The sequence below is a fragment of the Portunus trituberculatus genome, chromosome 5, assembly GCF_017591435.1.
Source record: "Portunus trituberculatus isolate SZX2019 chromosome 5, ASM1759143v1, whole genome shotgun sequence".
NCBI lineage: Eukaryota > Metazoa > Arthropoda > Malacostraca > Decapoda > Portunidae > Portunus > Portunus trituberculatus.
Window position 1 is genome coordinate 1,654,749 of NC_059259.1, and position 17,500 is coordinate 1,672,248.

The window sequence follows — 17,500 nt, forward strand, 5'->3', positions numbered from 1 at the left end:
AGGGACGCCACAGAACGCCTAACTTCAGATCTTTCTAAGATTTCTGATTAGGGCAGAGAAAATCTAGTAGTTTTTTATCCCTCAAAAACTCAATTCCACTATCTATCAACTAGTCACAACCTTCCAGACAACTATCCCCTCTTCTTCAATGACACTCAACCTTCTCCCTCTTCTACACTGAATATTCTTAGTGTGTCCTTTACTCATTATTTTAACTGGAAACTTCACATCTCATCTCTTTCTAAAACAGCTTCTATGAAGTTAGGTTTTCTGAGGAGTCTCTGCCAGTTTTTCTTGACCCTCCAACTCTGTATAAAGGCCTTATCTGGCCCTGTATGGAGTATTCTTCACATGTTTGGGGGTTTCCAGTCACAGTTTTTCTAGATAGGGTGGAATTAAAAGCCTTTCGTCTCATCAGCTCCCCTCCTCTGACTAACTTTCTTCAGCGCTTTTTTCACCGCCGAAATGTTGCATCTCTTTCTATCTTTTATCGCTATTATCGTGCTAACTGTTCTACTAATCTTGCTAACTGCATGCCTCCCCTCCTTCTGCTGCCTCGCTGCACAAAGATTTCTTCTTCCTGTCATTCCTATTCTGTCCAGCTCTCTAAAGCAAGAGTTAACCAGTACTCTCAATCATTCATATCTTTCACTAGTAAACTCTGGAACTCTCTACCTGCTTTTATATTTCCGTCTTCTTACGACATGTGTTCTGTTAAGAGGGAGGAATCCAGGTATTTGCTCCCTAATTTTTGCTGACGCTTTTCTTCGTTGTAGAGAACCAGCAATCAAGAGGGCCTATCTTATTTATTTTATTTTATTTTATTTTGCCCTTGGCTGACCCTATTTCCTACATGATATATATATATATATATATATATATATATATATATATATATATATATATATATATATATATATATATATATATATATATATATATATATATATATATATATATATATATATATATATATATATATATATATATATATATATATATATATATATATATATATATATATATATATATATATATATATATATATATATATATATATATATATATATATATATATATATATATATATATATATATATATATATATATTCTTTACCTTACGGAAAGAGCTCGGGGCTTGTAAACCGATCATCAGGTAGGACTGAAATCACACTCCACACCGAAATAACTTACTAATTGCTAGATGAGCAGGGCTTGCCCATTTGCCTCGCCGTCCCTGAACGCAAAACCTGGCTTTCTCGGTTATGAGCCGAGTGTTGTGTTTGTGTGTGTGTGTGTGTGTGTGTGTGTGTGTGTGTGTGTGTGTGTTTGCAATATGAGAGTGCTTTTCTTCCTTGTTTCCTTATTCTGATGATTGAAACTACCTGTTTTACTACTTTTTGTATGTTTATGACACATTTTTTTTTTTCATGTGGGAAACATTTTATTCAAACTCGTGGTTTACTTCTACGACAAACCTCAATGTCTGAGATGCAAAAAACAGATTTGATAACATTTACTGTCTCTTAAAATTTCTTGGGTTTTCACGTCAGCTCCATTCAGTCGGCGTCAGTAGAGTTTATTGAAGTTTTGAGGGGAGTTTTCATGATTCTGAGGATGGACTAAGGATTGTATACCATCAATGAAAAACATATCCTTGAAAACCTCATTGATTAATAACCACTGTAACCTCTAAAAATTGTTATGATGTGGGGAAAAACGCTAATTAGTATAGCTCAGATAGCAGAAGAAAGCACCGCAACCGGCCATCACTGTGGCTACATATATTATGGCAGCCAGTGCTTAGCCATAAGCCAAGGCTACACTTGTACACTTTAATGACCAGCACAATCAGATGACAGAACACATTGCAAACAACAGTGGGTCAATTTATAACAAGACCCCTATTTGTGGTGGTGCAACTTTCTCTGGATCCTATCACCACCAATAATTATAGATAACAGAGGCCCTCGTTTTGGTGGCACCACTGGGGCTGAATCCTCTCAGACGGGACACCACGCTTCACCAGGCGCTGGCGGTGGTGGATCAGACGGAATTCTGCTTCCTCCCATCCGGTAGCTGGGTTGGACCACAGCCGCTCAGCTAACGCTGCTCCTCTCGGCCACAGCTTGAGGAAAAAAGCAGATGATTATCACTGTCATGTGTCATCATTCGGCATCGTTATTCATGCACTAACATGCCATAGTGGCAACCTCACTAGCCAAATGACTGGCTAACATAACTTTCGAAAATAAAAGAACCTGGAAGAAACCATCAATCAGTTTTATAGTGTACCTATTTCCGTCTATCTTATCATCCATAAGTAAGCATGTGGCCAGAGCATGACTCACCTTGGCATCCAGGTTGTGGTCGTCCACCTGTTCAGTCCAAAGCGCCGCTTCGCCGCCCAGGATGAGATTGGCATATGTGGACTTGGTGAGATTGAGTGCCATCTGGTGCGGACTGTTGTCGTACACTTTCTGCCAACCAATGTAGGGGCTACACCAATTGTTGCCCTCCCCCACCCATGCCCCGAAACCACAGTCTAGGTACCAGGCGTCGTAATTACTGAAGATGAGACGGTAACCCTTCTGCAGCAGTTCGGCGATGAGTGGATCTTGGCCCGTGGTCCACACCTGAATGATATACTGCGAATTGTTGAGGAAACGGTCCACGCGCCCCGCCTCTGTCAGGTGGGATGTCCACAGGATGCCCGGTACCTCCACGCCCTTGTTCGCGGTTGTCAATAGTTTGCGGGACTTCTCCTAGAAGATAAAGTGCAATGAAGGTACTACTGTGTATCTGTCTCTATGGCCTATATCATAAAACACTATTATTTTGCTTCTCCTCTCCATATTTACATAATCAATACGGAAAACACTCAAGAATCCGGATAATTATTCCTATGGCCTTTGAAAATAGTGATAAGGAAAGACCTAAGCGTTTCTACGTAATATATGGACTTCATATTAGGCAAGCAATCCCACAGGGGGAGACAAAGACAAAGCACCATTCACTCCACAAACATCATTCACACTTACCCCGTCAGTTCACGTTGGGTAGGGATAATCTAATGAACCACCTCACTTCACCAGAATGAAGTGTAGATATATTACATTATAATCTCTACATGTCTATATAGTTTACAATTTATTTATAGTCACATAAAGGGGAAAATAAAGTTTTGATTTGAATATCTGAGTGGTATTTCGTAGTGTGTGCTGAAGATTTCTTCATTGCTGCACCCATCTATCACTTCCCAGCTCTGAAACCTATACCCAGAAACATTTCAATCTCACTAAGAATACTTTCAGAGGTTACAAAATGTGATTGGCTTGATTCTCCATAATTTGTCATGGGACAAAAAAACTAATAAGAGAAAACATGAAATAACGAAGATAGTATCACTCAAATAACAATCCTGTAAAACCATCTATAGCCTAAAGAAGAGACTTTGACTATAAATATTGTCTTTTCTTAATTGGGGATATAAATAAATCCTTACACGTATTTATTTTTTAGATTAGCAAGAATTTAGAACAAATATTGTAATTTTATTATAAACTTGCCTTTTTGACATTGAGAAAAATTAACAACTAACCGGCGGAGGGATGTAGTTTGTATGCGTTTCGGCTCCTATAAAAGCCTGCAGGCAAGATTTGAAGCGCCAGGAGCCGTATTGATTAAGAATGTTAAGAGTTCGTCTTAGACTTCCAGATGTCACATAAGAATATTTAAATCCATGGGTGAAGCAAACTTTCAAGTCCCAGTAAGAAATTTTAAAGAGCAAAAAGTTAAAATGCTCTCAGTTTCAAGTTATTAGTGCAATCTTTTTATATTTCTCTTTTATTAACTAACAAAAATGAAAATTTATCATAGATTTTGTAAGAACACAGGGGCATAGACTGTCCATATGTATAAACTCCAAAGCCAGCCTCGGAGTCCCCCTTTGAGGAAAGAACCGTAAATGTCACTAAATCGGACTGTTCCTTCGGTATCGACCATAAATGTCTTTACTCCTCCTTCAGATTTTTCTTCATTAACTTCTACACCATTCGCGGGCTTAGATCTAATTTTCAGTCTGTAGAACACCACCTCTCCTCTATACTGAACTTCATCTTCTTTTCCTCACCAAAACACAGCTTTCTGAGGCAACAGACAGTGGCCCCTTTTCTGTTCCTTCCTTCTTTCTCTATCCTCATTTTCGTTCCAAAGTTGGATGTTGCATCTACGTATGTGCGCAACGATTTGACTTACTCTAGTGCCCACGCTCTTGAATCTTCCGAGTTTTCCACCATCTGGATTTGACTCAAAAGTCATTCTCAAACTAAATTTTTCTATGTTGACTATCTCCTTTGACTATAAGAAATTCTTTTTTCTATGTAAATTGGAGCACATGTTGTCACTGTCTTTTCACAGATCTCCATGCTTGGAGATTTCAATGTTCGCCACCAGCCTTGGCTTTTCTCTCCCTTCTGTGACCATCCTGGTGAACTAGCCTTCAACATTGCTATCCTACATGACCAAGAGCAGCTAATACAACACCCTACTCGTATTCTTGATCGTCTTGGGGAAACGTCCAATATTCTTGAGCTTATCCTTGCCTCTAAATTTTCTACTTATGCTGTTACCGTATCATCTCTGTAGGGCTCCTCCGATCACAATCTCATATCTGTATTTTGTCCTATTTCTCCAATCCCTCTTCAGGATCCTCCAAAAGCAGACGTGCCTCTGCCGTTTTGCCTCTGCCAGTTGGGAAGAATCGAAGAGGTACTATGCTGATTTTCTCTGGAATGATTATTGTTTCCGTGTCAGAGACCCATCTTTGTGTGCTAAATGCATAACAGATGTATTAGTGTCTGGCATGGAAATATATATTCTTCACCACTTTTCTCAACGTAAACCTTCAAAACCTTGGTTTAACACGCCTGTTCTCGTGCTATACATCATAGAGAGGTTACCAATAAAAGAAACTTGAGCCTTCTATCATCTGATTCTTTTGCACTGTATACATATTTATGCGGGTCTTCAAATTGCCAAACACTCTTTCAAATATATAGAAAATGTCAAAATTTCTCAAACTCCAACTCCCCTTGAGAATTCTGGCATCTAGCCAAAAAAAAAACATCTCCAATAACTTTATTTCTTCATCATCCTGATGACACCACTGCCATCACATCTATCTCTAAAACTGAACACTTCTCTCAAATATTTGCTACTAACTCTACCTTGGATGGTTCTGAGCTTGTCCCTCCCTCTCCTCCTCTATCTGTTTCATGCCTTCAATTAAAATTCTTGGCAATGATAATTTCTTTGCCCTCACTGGCGTAAACCTTCAGAAGTCTTATGAACCTGATGGAGTCCTTATTTGTTCTCAAAAATTGTGCTTCCGTGCTTGCATCTTGCCTGGCCAAACTCTTTCAACTCTGTCTCTAAGATGGCCCATGAGAGGCTGGGTGAACTACAAGTGGCAATATTCAAGGGAAGGACGGAAATAATGGTTTTGATCACGTTCAATAGTAGACTAAAAGGGCAGCTGAGTAGAACATTGACTCTTTTCACAACGACGTCTTGGTCTCAAATAACAATGAGAGTCTATGGACGCTTTTATTAGTAACGACGACGATCGTGAACTGTTTTCTGCCGTTCATGACCGCTATTGTCATTTGATGCCGGCATGGATGAAGTACCGTGGACAGCGTGAATTATATAGACTTGGTACCTGCTGACTCATTCTAGTGAATAATTCCTGTCATTATTTAATAAGGTAAAGGAGAAAAATGAAAGTAGAGGACTAAAAATAAATGTTGGAAAAATGAAGCACATGATCTGAATTACGCTGTGGAAGAGAAAGAGTGAAATAAGTGAATAGATAGCAGTACTTAGGTAGTGTGGTACCGAAAAATGGGAGATGTGATGAAATCAAAACAAGAATTGGATTAGCAAAAAATGTATTTATCAACATGAAGAATGTATTAACAAACAGAAAACTGACAATAATGATAAGAATGGATCTAGTGAAAGCATATGTGTGGCCAACGTTTCATATGAAGTGGAAAGTTGGATGCTGACGACAACGATGAGGAAGAGATTGGAGGCGATGGAAATGTGGTGCTGGCGAAAGATGATGAAAATTTCTTGGACTGTAAGAAAACAAACGAGGCGATGATGAAGATAGCATGGCAGAGGATGCCTAGAAGATGATAAGAATAGTGATGGGAAGACAGTTAAATTTCTTGTCATGTGATAAGAAGAGAAGGGATGGAAAATCTTATTAAAACGGGAATAGTGGGAGGAAGGAAAGAAGACCAAGAGAAGAGTATATTGATGGATTGGTTAAGCTGATGTCGGGTGTGATGAGTGTGGAGTCCTTCAGAGCTACAGTGGAACCATGCGTGCTTTGGGGTCCGAGGGTTCTCCAAGCGCACGAGTTCGAATTCTGTCCACGGTCCAAGTGTAGGTTGGGCTTCCTCACTCGGGGCAACGGTTTCCTAGCGGGTGGGCTTTGAGATAGGAAGTACCACAAAAAGTATCCTCTTTAGCCCATAAATTCCCGTGAAAAGCCCGCATGGTATAAAAAAAAAAAAAATCAGGAGATAGGAGTACATACTATGGCACAGCGTTGAGGTGACAGTGTGGACGCATTGCGACGTCTCGATTCAACAGCGATGTTATTTCATCACTTGCCTCCTGATCTCTAATCCCCACAGTCCTGCTCTCCATTGACAAAGTAGAGGATTCAGCCTGTTAGCAGCTTATCATATTATTTTCTGCTCGTTCTAAAGTAATATGAACATTTTTCATGTCACTTTTGTGTCCTTTACACATAGTAACAAAAGCTCCTACCACAGATCTGATGACATTAATACTATAGACTCATTTCTTCTTTTTAAATACATCATAAAGGAAGAGAAAGTGTTCTTGTGCCGTGAAAGTGAACGGCAAATATTTGATCCATGTGAAAGAAGCCTAAAGCAACAAAAGTCGAGGAAAAGGAAGAAATGAGGGTTATGAACAGGCTGAGTGGAGCAATAACGGAAAAACAGTGTAGGAAAGCAAAGAAAGAAGAATTGTGATCATATTGAATAAAACAGAGAATAGATGTAAAAAAGAGAAAATCCTCTGATATGATCGCGAAAGAATGATAAATCAAGAGTGCGAACTAAAAAAGACTAACAGCATAATTAAATCGCATCAATAAATTAAACCTCTCGAATACTGAATACTTTGGAAACAATTTTGTTTAGAGCTAGATACTTCTCAAATTTTGGATAAGTTTTTTTGGCTACACTCATTGGGAACTAGTATTTCAGGAGGTTATTCTTTCCAGCTTTTTGTTATCTTACTCTAGGCATAATGTAAAAAGGTCCATCCTATGAATATGGGAAAAGAATACTGTTTACTGTAACTCGGCCCATGTGTGTGTGGAATCAAAAGCATTTCGTTTCATGAACGCCTTTAACTGTCTTCAGCTTCTCTTATTTCCTTGCAATGTGACATCTCTTTTTTTATGTTATGGCCTATAGCGCCTGTAGGTCTACTTGAAGAGTATGTATGGGAAACGCTGTTCAGCTTCCACCCCATTAGTGGCACAGCCAATTTTATTTATAGTGGTACACATATTAGGGGCCATATCACCACCCAAGCGTATCTTTGGTGTAACCACCTAGAACCTGGGTACCATGGTGACATGTAGATAACTTTAAACCATTCGACAAATGGCAAAGTTTCAAGGCGGTACGTGGTGGGATTCGAATCTATGCAAGGATGTCTGCTCGATCCTACGCTCACCACCTTATCCACTACGCCCCTCTTGCTTTCTTCTGCCGCGACTTTTTCGCTAACAACTCTTCTTACCTTACTAAGCGCATACATCACTATGACCACGGGCGTCAACTGTGACGGGAACGCTGGGGGACATGTATCGCAACTTTTCAGACGGGGGGATATAGTATGATTTGATCCCCCACACTATTCATGGCTACGCTCGTCCTCTTCGTCATGTCATACCCCCAGAATCTTAAAGGAATCGATGCCAATGTCTCTGGCCTTGTTGGGTAAGACTTTATATACCTCCTCTCACTCGCATTTTGCCTACCTCAAGAAATAAAGAAATAACCAGTATTTAAGAAACCGTGTCTATTTCTGTACTTCGTGTGACTTGAACCCTTTCAACAAGAATATTCCAAGATCCCTAACTTTATATACTCCTTTTAAATCTCTTTGCTTTGGTGACTGGCACCTCAGTAGGCTTTTTCAAAAATAGTTTTTATAGTCCTTGATCATTATCACTCTTGAAAAAGAAAGGAAAAAAAAAGGAAATGTGAAAAATTAACACAATGGTATTGCAGATTTGCTCACCTGGAAGATGCTCCACTGCTGGTAGTAAGCGTCAGCATGAAGGCCATACCCGTTCTTCGTCATCCAGGAAGTAATTTCATCCGTTGTGTTCCAACAGTTGAGGTTGACCTGTGGTGGAGAGAGAGAGAGAGAGAGAGAGAGAGAGAGAGAGAGAGAGAGAGAGAGAGAGAGAGAGAGAGAGAGAGAGAGAGAGAGAGAGAGCTGCTGTTGCTTTTCACGTTCATAGTGAGCTAATTAATATATTGGTGGTTATAAAAATAAGTTTTGGTAAAGCTGTGGATTAGAGAGAGAGAGAGAGAGAGAGAGAGAGAGAGAGAGAGAGAGAGAGAGAGAGAGAGAGAGAGAGAGACTTACAACTCACCTCATCGCCTCCATAGTGGAAGAGATCAATGGGACCAAACACATCCACAAACTCGTTGTAAACCTGCCCCAACACGCTGTAGATGTTCGGGTTGGCCAGGTTGAGTTGACCACACGGAGGCTCCACACAGTAACTCTGCCACGGCTCCTGGAATGTATAAAGGGGATACACTAATGAACACTTGGCGCTCTTGTATTCATAGTGTTAGTCTTTTGGGGTCCGAGGGGTCTCCAAGCGCACGGGTTCAAATCCTGTCCACAGTCACAATGTAGGTTGGGCTTCCTCACTCAGGGCAACGGTTTCCTAGCAGGTGGGCTTTGAGATAGGAGGTACCCTAAAAAGTATCCCCTTTAACCCATAAATTCCCGTGAAAAGCCCACATGGTATAAATAAAAAAAAAGTGAAGATGGCATGGTTTCAAAAAGACTTTTCCTACATAAAAGTTTTTGTGACTGTAGTGCAAGTTTATCAAGGCTCCTGCATCACTAATAAAGAAATCAGGACCAGGAGGATCTTTAAATAATCTGTTACCCTTAGTAAAAGTCCTGATGAAAGCATAAAGCATAAAAAAGAGAGGCTGCAAGAACCTGTCGGGCCTACATTTGGCAATCTCAGCATGAAGATACCTACCTATTGTCACCCATCATTCTCATCTATATATTTAACTATACTTTCTTGGAAATCTTACTAATAACTCTGATTTACCATTATTTGATTATAAGTTTTTTTATTTTTTTCTTAAATCTACAGTAACTTAATCAAGGTTCAACCGATCATTTCTTGTGCTGCCCCTGATTACTAATCCTCAGAAGTGAGCGCGTTACTGGATATCGGGTAGTCTGGTACCACTTCTGCGGACCTCGAAACGCAGACCGTCCATACCTGTTACTTGCGCGCTTAACAAAAAAAAAAAAAGAATATATATATATATATATGCCTGGTAGCACAGACCACCGAAAACGGCCGAAAGTAATGCTACAGAGTGCGGACTGTTTGTCGTCTTCATATATTTACTTATTTATTTTTTCCTTGAATATCTTAGGTGCGGAAGTATGGACTTAGAATATCGCCTTTCCGCACATGTCTCAGTGCGGAGATACGAACTTAAAATTTCGCCTTTCTGCACCTGTTACTTCCGCACTTTTGAAATTTTTTCAGCACTTCGAACCTCTACTCCCCGTTTGGTACGGAGGAGCGGAGGTGCGGACCGAGGTACGGCCCAGCTCTGCTAGTCCTGAGAATTTTGGTTATGTCACCATTGTTATATCCACTTAAATTGCAAGACAGACTCATTCTTGAAAAAAAAAAAAAAACTGCTATGAGATAACCTCAATCTGCCATGCATACTTGCCTTGTTGACGCACACCGCCAGTTTGCCGAGGCCTTGCATCTCTCCCCACTGCCATCCATTGCCAACGTGAGCCGGGGCATCGAACTCAGGCAAGACACGAATGCCTCTCACTCTGGCATAGTGTATGATTTCACGCACGTCAGCGGGAAAATATACTTGCTCTGAGGAATAGGCTCCGTAATACACCATGTTTGGCAGCTTTTCGAGGTACAGTGGAAAGGAGTGCGTGTCTGTGATGTGCCAGTGCAGTGTGTTCAGCTTACAGGCAGCCATACCATCTAGCGTGCGTCTGTGGGTGACAAAAATAAGACCGTATTCTGAAACCATTCGGCAATGCACCTCGACTACTTTCAAAAGACTAGTTAGATATGTAGGGATTAAAATAGTAAAGACTCTGGTCATTTTTTTTTTACCTCCATGTAATCTTCCTAATGTAAATAGAAATGGTTTAGTATTACCCAAAGCAATTATGGTAAAAAAAAAAAAACGTCTCAGTACTGAAGGGGTTAATAACAGGACAAACACCCTGTTATGAATTCTGCTAATACTCTCTGTGGACTTTGAAAATAGATGGTTAGGTGAAGAGCAAAGCGTATCAGATTATACAGGCTATATTTCTTACGAGAAATACCATGACGCGTTTTCATTTTCATTTTGCTTACTATCTCGTGATTTTATACAGCTTTAGATACTTATATGAGTGATTAAAATAGTGAAGACTCTGGCCATTAATCTTCTGACCTCCATATACCCTTCCTAATGCCAATAAAGTAGTTTATCTTTTATCTCTAAACCACCCTCCTACAGCTTCTATCTTTCTCTCTGCAACTTAATTTCAATTTTTCTCTCAAATTACTTTAAAGTTGTTGTGATAGACAGTCACTGTTCTCTTTTATTTATTAACTGTGTTGTTCCTCAGGATTCTGTATTGTCACTCATTCTCTTCCTATCATTCACTAATGATCTTCTAAACTTAATTTTTCATCCTATCCACTTCTACGGTGAAGATACCACCATGCATTTTTCCACGTCTTTTCATAGACGACCAGTCGTTCAAAAAGTAAACAGACCACGTAGGAACGCCACAGAACGCCTGACTTCTGTGATCTTTTTAAAATTTCTGATTGGTGCAGAGAAAACTTAGTATTGTTCAATACCTCAAAAACTCAATTTCTCCATATATCAACTCGACATCACCTTCTAGGCAGCTATCCCCCTCTTCTTCAACGACACACAACTGTCACCCTCTTCTAGTACACTGAATATCCTTGGTCTGTTCTTTACTTACAATCTAAACAAAAAATTCACATCTCTTCTCTAGCTAAAGTTGCATCTATGAATTTAAGCGTTCGGAGTATCTCCGCCAGTTTTTTCAATCCCCACCGACTATTAACTTTGTACAGGGGCTTTATCGGCTCATGTACGGAGTATTCTTTGCGTGTATGTTTTATAACATATAACATAACATAACATAAATAATAGGATAACAAAGGGCCACCAGGGCCCATCTAGGTTATCCTGTATCAGTCGCACAGCGACCTCGTCATCAGTACTTAAAGATACACTTCAGTACTTAAAGATACACTTAAAGATACTAACTACATGCCCTCCTCTTCCTGCAATCTTGCTGCACAAGACTTTCTTATTTCTCTAATTCGTATTCTGTCCACCTTTCTAACACAAGCAATACTACTCACAATCATTCAACTCTTTTCTAGTAAACTCTGGAACTAGCTAAAGATAACTTTAAAAATAAATGCGTAGTTAGAATGTGGGACACGCTCTCCTCAAACATAAAAGAAAGACGAAAAAAGAAGAAAAAAGGAGGGAAGAGAAAATCGGCAAAGTAAAGCAAGACACATCAACACTCAGCAGAAGCAGAAAAGAATGAAACAAAATAAAACAGCATCTGAAAATAATAGAATCTTGTCACATTGGTTTGAGATGGGAAAGAAGAACCTACTTCTTTATTTCCACCTACCTATGACTTGAACTCATTTAAGATTTCATGACACTAGAGACTACGTAGGCCTTTTTGTTTGATCGTTTTTGTTGCCGTCGTCCAGTTTTCCTCTTACATAAAAAATAACATATCTCCAAGATTGTCAGGAGTACAAGATGGATGTTGCACCACTTGCTCAAGATCATGGAGGATAGCAAAGTAGAAGATTTGTTCACCAGGATGATCAGTGAAGGAAGAGGAATGCAAAATTTATGATGAACATTGAAGCTTCCAAGGATGGAGATCTCCGAGAAAGAAAGAGTGAGGGAATGTTCTCCACTTTTGAAATCGAATAGTCAAATAATTTCTTGTAATCAGAGGAGTTATTTGAGAGGAAGACTGCGTAGATTTAGTTAGCAATACTGGGACACATTTTTACCTTGAGATTTGTGTACGACTATACCATTTTATTGACATTAGGAAGGGCCTATGGAGGTCAAATGATTAGTGGCTAGAGTCTTCACTATTTCAATCCCCCCACATAAGTTTCTGAAGCTGTATAAAATCACCAAATAGTAACCAGAATATGTAAACGCGTTATAGTACTGAAGGGGTTAAGGATACATTCAAGGAAAACTTTATAAAGGCAGGAAATTGAAGCAATAGAGCGATAGTTTGACAAATTACATCGGTCTTTTCCAGCTTTATCTTCCTCTTCTTAATGTTGATGATGTTGTTGATGATAGATAAAGACAATAATGATGATAATGATGGTGATAACGATGATAATGTAAGCAATGATGATATTTAGATCAATGTTAATGTAATAATAATGACAACGATGATAATACCAGTAATGATAACGATGATGATAGCAATGACACCAATGATAACGATAATGACAATCGTTATCATAATATCGATAATGAATATTATGATGATGGCGTTGATAATGAGAATAAGGTAAATGGTAATGACAGTTATGCTAATTATTGTGGTTATAGCGATGATGTTGATAATAATAATGACAATATTAATGATTGTGACCATGATAATAATGGTAGTTCTGGTGACATTGATTATGACAATGACAATGATTTTCTTATATATATTATGACCTGTAGCGCCTGTAGTTATACTTAAAGAGTATAGGAAGCGCTGTTTAGTTTCCACTCATTAGTAGCGCAGGCAATTTCATTTATAGTGGTACCCATATTAGGAACCATATCACCACCCAAGGGCATCTTTGCTGTAACTACCTAGAACTTGGGTATCACGGTGACATGTGGGTAACTTAAGCCACTAGACAAATGGCATAGTTTCAAGGCGGTATGTGGTGGGATTCCAACCTAAGCGTGGACGTCTGCCCGATCCCACGCTCACCACCTAATCCACTACGCCACCTCCTATGGTAATGATAGTCATGGTTGTTCTAACGAAGATGATAATGACACCGATGATGATAATGATAATAATGACAATGATGATTATCATGAAAATTATAAGGAATATAATAATAATGACAACAATAATTATGATAGTCACTATTTTTTTTCCTTTTCTTTTCAAATGGCATCTTAATTAGTTTATTTTTCTTCCGTTTTATTTTCTCTATTGCTTGTTGCCAGTATTCCTCTCACAAAAGAAGAAAAAAAGATTGTGATCATGATGGTAATGGTAATGACGATGATGGTGATAATGATGATAAAGATGATAATGATGACTCACTTGAGCGCCGCAACACTGATGAAATTTCTTGACGTGTCGAGCAGCAGTCCTCGGTAAGGGAAGGCCGGCGAGTCCCTCACCGAAGCAGTGGTGACAACCATCAGCAGCCCGCGGGTCTCCTGTCACGACACACACACACACACACACACACATATAAATACACATGATACAAAGGAATTATATTCATATAAATAGTTTATTCTCTCTCTCTCTCTCTCTCTCTCTCTCTCTCTCTCTCTCTCTCTCTCTCTCTCTCTCTCTCTCTCTCTCTCATTGTAATGTACTATGGAAATGTAAAGAAAATAGCTACCTTTAAGTCATAAGACGTTAAGTTAAGAGCTTTACTAAAATCTGCACAAATACCAACCATGAAACAACAGGAATGAATCACCTGATACTCGATGAGTTGAGTGAGGGTCTCAAGTGCATGGCGCGCCCCAAAGAAAGTGTTGGCGTTGATGGTGGCAGTGGTGACGCCTCCTGCCGTTTTCACCTCCAGCTGGTAGTCCTCTTGGGTGTCCAGGCTCATCTTCACCTCAGAGCTGGTCACCGTTATCTGGCACAAACAAAGGCAAAGGTTAGACAGAATTCAATGATATACTGCTCTCTACTACTACTACTACTACTACTACTACTACTACTACTACTACTACTGCTACTTCTACTACTATTACTACTATTGCTACTACTACTACTACTACTACTACTACTACTACTACTACTACTACTACTACAATACTACTACTACTACTACTACTACTACTACTACTACTACTACTACTACTACTACTACTACTACTACTGCTACTGCTACTACTATTACTACTACTACAATTAGTTTTTTTTAATGTAGGAGAGAAGGTCAGGCAAAGGACACACAATCTTATAAAAAAAGAAACGCCCACTTGAGTGCTGGTTCCCTAAACAATAAGTAAAGGTTAGCCAAAATTAGGGTGCAAATGTCTTGACACCTTCCCCTTAAAGAAAGTCAAGTCGTAAAAAGACGGAAATACAGAAGCAGGTAGGGAGTTCCAGAGTTTACCAGTGAAAGGTATGAATGATTGAGAGTACTGGTTAATTTTTGCATTAGAAAGTTGGACAGAATAGGGATGAGAGGAAGATGAAAGCCTTGTGTAGCGAAGCCGTAGGAGGAACGGAGGCATGCAGTTAGCAAGGTGAGTAGAATAGTAAGCATGGCAATAGTGATAAAAGATAGAAAGAGATACAACATTTCGGCGGTGAGAAAGGCTGAAGACAGCCAGAGGAGGGGAGTTTATGAGACAAAAAACTTTTGATACTACCCTATCTAATAAAACTGTGTGAGTGGAACCCTCCAAACATGCGAAGAGTACTCCATACAAGGGTGGATAAGGCCCTTGTACAGGGTAAGAAGTTGGAGGGCAAGAAAAACTGCCGGAGACACCGCAGAACGCCTAACTTCATAGAAGCTGTTTTAGCAAGAGATGAGATGTGAAGTTTCCAGTTAAGATTATGAGTAAAGGACAGACCGAGGATATTCAGTGTGGAAGAGGGAGACAGTTGAGTGTCATTGAAGAAGAGGGGATAGTTGTCTGGAAGGTTGTGTCGAGTTGATAGATGGAGGAATTGAGTTTTGAGGCATTGAAAACTACTAGATTTTCTCTGCCCCAATCGGAAATCTTAGAAAGATCAGAAGTCAGGCGTTCTGTGGCGTCCCTGCGTGATCTGTTGACTTCCTGAAGGGTTGGTCGTCTTTGAAAGGACGTGGAAAGATGTAGGTGGTATCATCAGCGTAGGAGTGGATAGGGCAAGAAGTTTGGTTAAGAAGGTCATTAATGAATAATAGAAAGAGAGTGGGTGACAGGACAGAACCCTGAGGAACACCACTATTAATAGATTTAGGAGAAGAACAGTGGCCGTCTACCACAGCAGCAATAGAACGGTCGGAAAGGAAACTTGAGATAAAGTTGCAGAGAGAAGGAAGGATATAAAGCCGTAGGAGGGCAGTTTGGATATCAAAGCTTTATGCCAGACTCTATCAAAAGCTTTTGATATGTCTAACGCGACAGCAAAAGTTTCACCGAAATCTCTAAGAGAGGATGACCAAGACTTAGTAAAGACAGCCAGAAGATCACCAGTTGAGCGACCTCGACGGAAGGCATACTGGCGATCAGATAGAATGTGAAGGGACAAATGTTTAATATTTTCCTATTTAGGAAAGATTAAAAAACTTTAGACAAGTAAGAGATTAAAGCTATAGGACGGTAGTTTAAGGGATTAGAACGGTCACCCTTTTTAGGAACATGCTGAATGTAAGCAAACTTCAAGCAAGAAGGAAAGGTAGAAGTAGATAGACAAAGTTGAAAAAGTTTGGCCAGGCAAGGTTCAAGCATGGAAGCACAGTTTTTGTGAACAATAAGAGGGACTCTACCAGGCCCATAAGCCTTCCGAGGGTTTAGGCCAGAGAGGGCATGAAAAACATTACGAAGAATTTTGATTGAAGACATGAAATAGTCAGAGGGAGGAGAAGAGAGATGGACAAGCCCAGAATCATCCAGTTGTTTGAGAAAAGAGTTCAGCTTTAGAGACAAAATAGATGGCAGTGGAACCATCAGGATGAAATAAAGGAGGGAAAAATGAAGTGAAGTTAGTGGAGATGTTTTGGCTAGATGCCAGAAGGTTCGAGGGGAGTTTGAGTTTGAAAGATTTTGACACTTTCTATTTATGAAGGAGTGTTTGGCAAGTTAAAGAACAGACTTAGCATGATTTCGGGCAAAGATAAAAAGTACGTGAGATTCAGGAGATGGAAGGCTCAATTACCTTTTGTGGGCAACCTCTCTATCAAGTATAGCACGAGAACAGGCTGGGTTAAACCAAGGTTTAGGTTGAGAGAAAGAATGAGCAATGTACGTCTCCATGCTAGACACCATCCCCTCTGTTATGTGTTCAGCACAAAGAGATGGATCTCTGACACGAAAACAGTAATCATTCCAAGGAAAATCAACATAATACCTCCTCAGGCTCCCCCAACTGGCAGAGGAAAAACGCCAGAGGCACCACCGCTTAGGGGGATCCTGGGGAGGGATTGGAGAAATAGGACAATTTACAAAAATGAGATTGTGATCGGAGGAGCCCAATGGAGATGATAGGTAACAGCATAAGCAGAAGAGATCGAGAATGTTGAGCGTGTCTCTCAGACGGTCAGGAATACGAGTAGGGTGTTGCACCAGTTGGTCTAGGACTCAGGGGTTCTCAACCTGGGGTACGCGTACCCCCAGGGGTACGTGAGAGGAATTTTGGGGGTACGTGGCAGGTTTCTCAAAATGCTTCAGTTTTGAATAGCAGCAAATTTGCTTGTAGTATAGAATGTGTCCTTCACTAGAACCAGGACACGTTAACAACGTTAACAAGGAAATTCTTGGAGTTATGTCACTTGAGAGAAAGCTCTCTTGGATTACAGTTGCCACACAACCTTGCAAACCTATAACATTTGTTCTGATTTATTATTTTAAATGTTATTCACACACACAGTGACTTATTTATCACTGTTACTAGTTACAAGTTGCAACTAGCTGCAAGCAACACTAGTTCACTGCCATAATGATCGAAAAATGTCTGAGATAGTTCCTTTTTGGTAAATGCATTGCATGTTAGTCACATATAGTGTCTCCCTGTGAGGTACCAGTTCCTATCGACACTACCTCATAGAAACATACTAATATTAATTAAAAATTGTGTCTGCTCCACATATATAACACAATTCAAACTTAATAAACTA

General features: G+C 39.7%; 1 protein-coding gene across 1 annotated transcript in view; it reads right to left on the reverse strand.

The window, feature by feature from the left end:
• Positions 1-1,418: 1,418 nt before the first annotated feature.
• LOC123515739 (chitooligosaccharidolytic beta-N-acetylglucosaminidase-like) overlaps positions 1,419-17,500 on the reverse strand; it is a 21,128-nt gene continuing 5,046 nt past the window's right edge. Inside the window, exons 4-10 of the mRNA XM_045274597.1 lie at positions 14,135-14,299; positions 13,744-13,862; positions 10,074-10,362; positions 8,723-8,869; positions 8,362-8,469; positions 2,352-2,765; positions 1,419-2,128 (exon numbers count right to left, since the gene is read on the reverse strand). Of these exons, the coding sequence (XP_045130532.1) occupies positions 1,952-2,128; positions 2,352-2,765; positions 8,362-8,469; positions 8,723-8,869; positions 10,074-10,362; positions 13,744-13,862; positions 14,135-14,299 (1,419 nt within the window). The 3' untranslated portion in view covers positions 1,419-1,951. The remainder of the gene's footprint in view (positions 2,129-2,351; positions 2,766-8,361; positions 8,470-8,722; positions 8,870-10,073; positions 10,363-13,743; positions 13,863-14,134; positions 14,300-17,500) is intronic.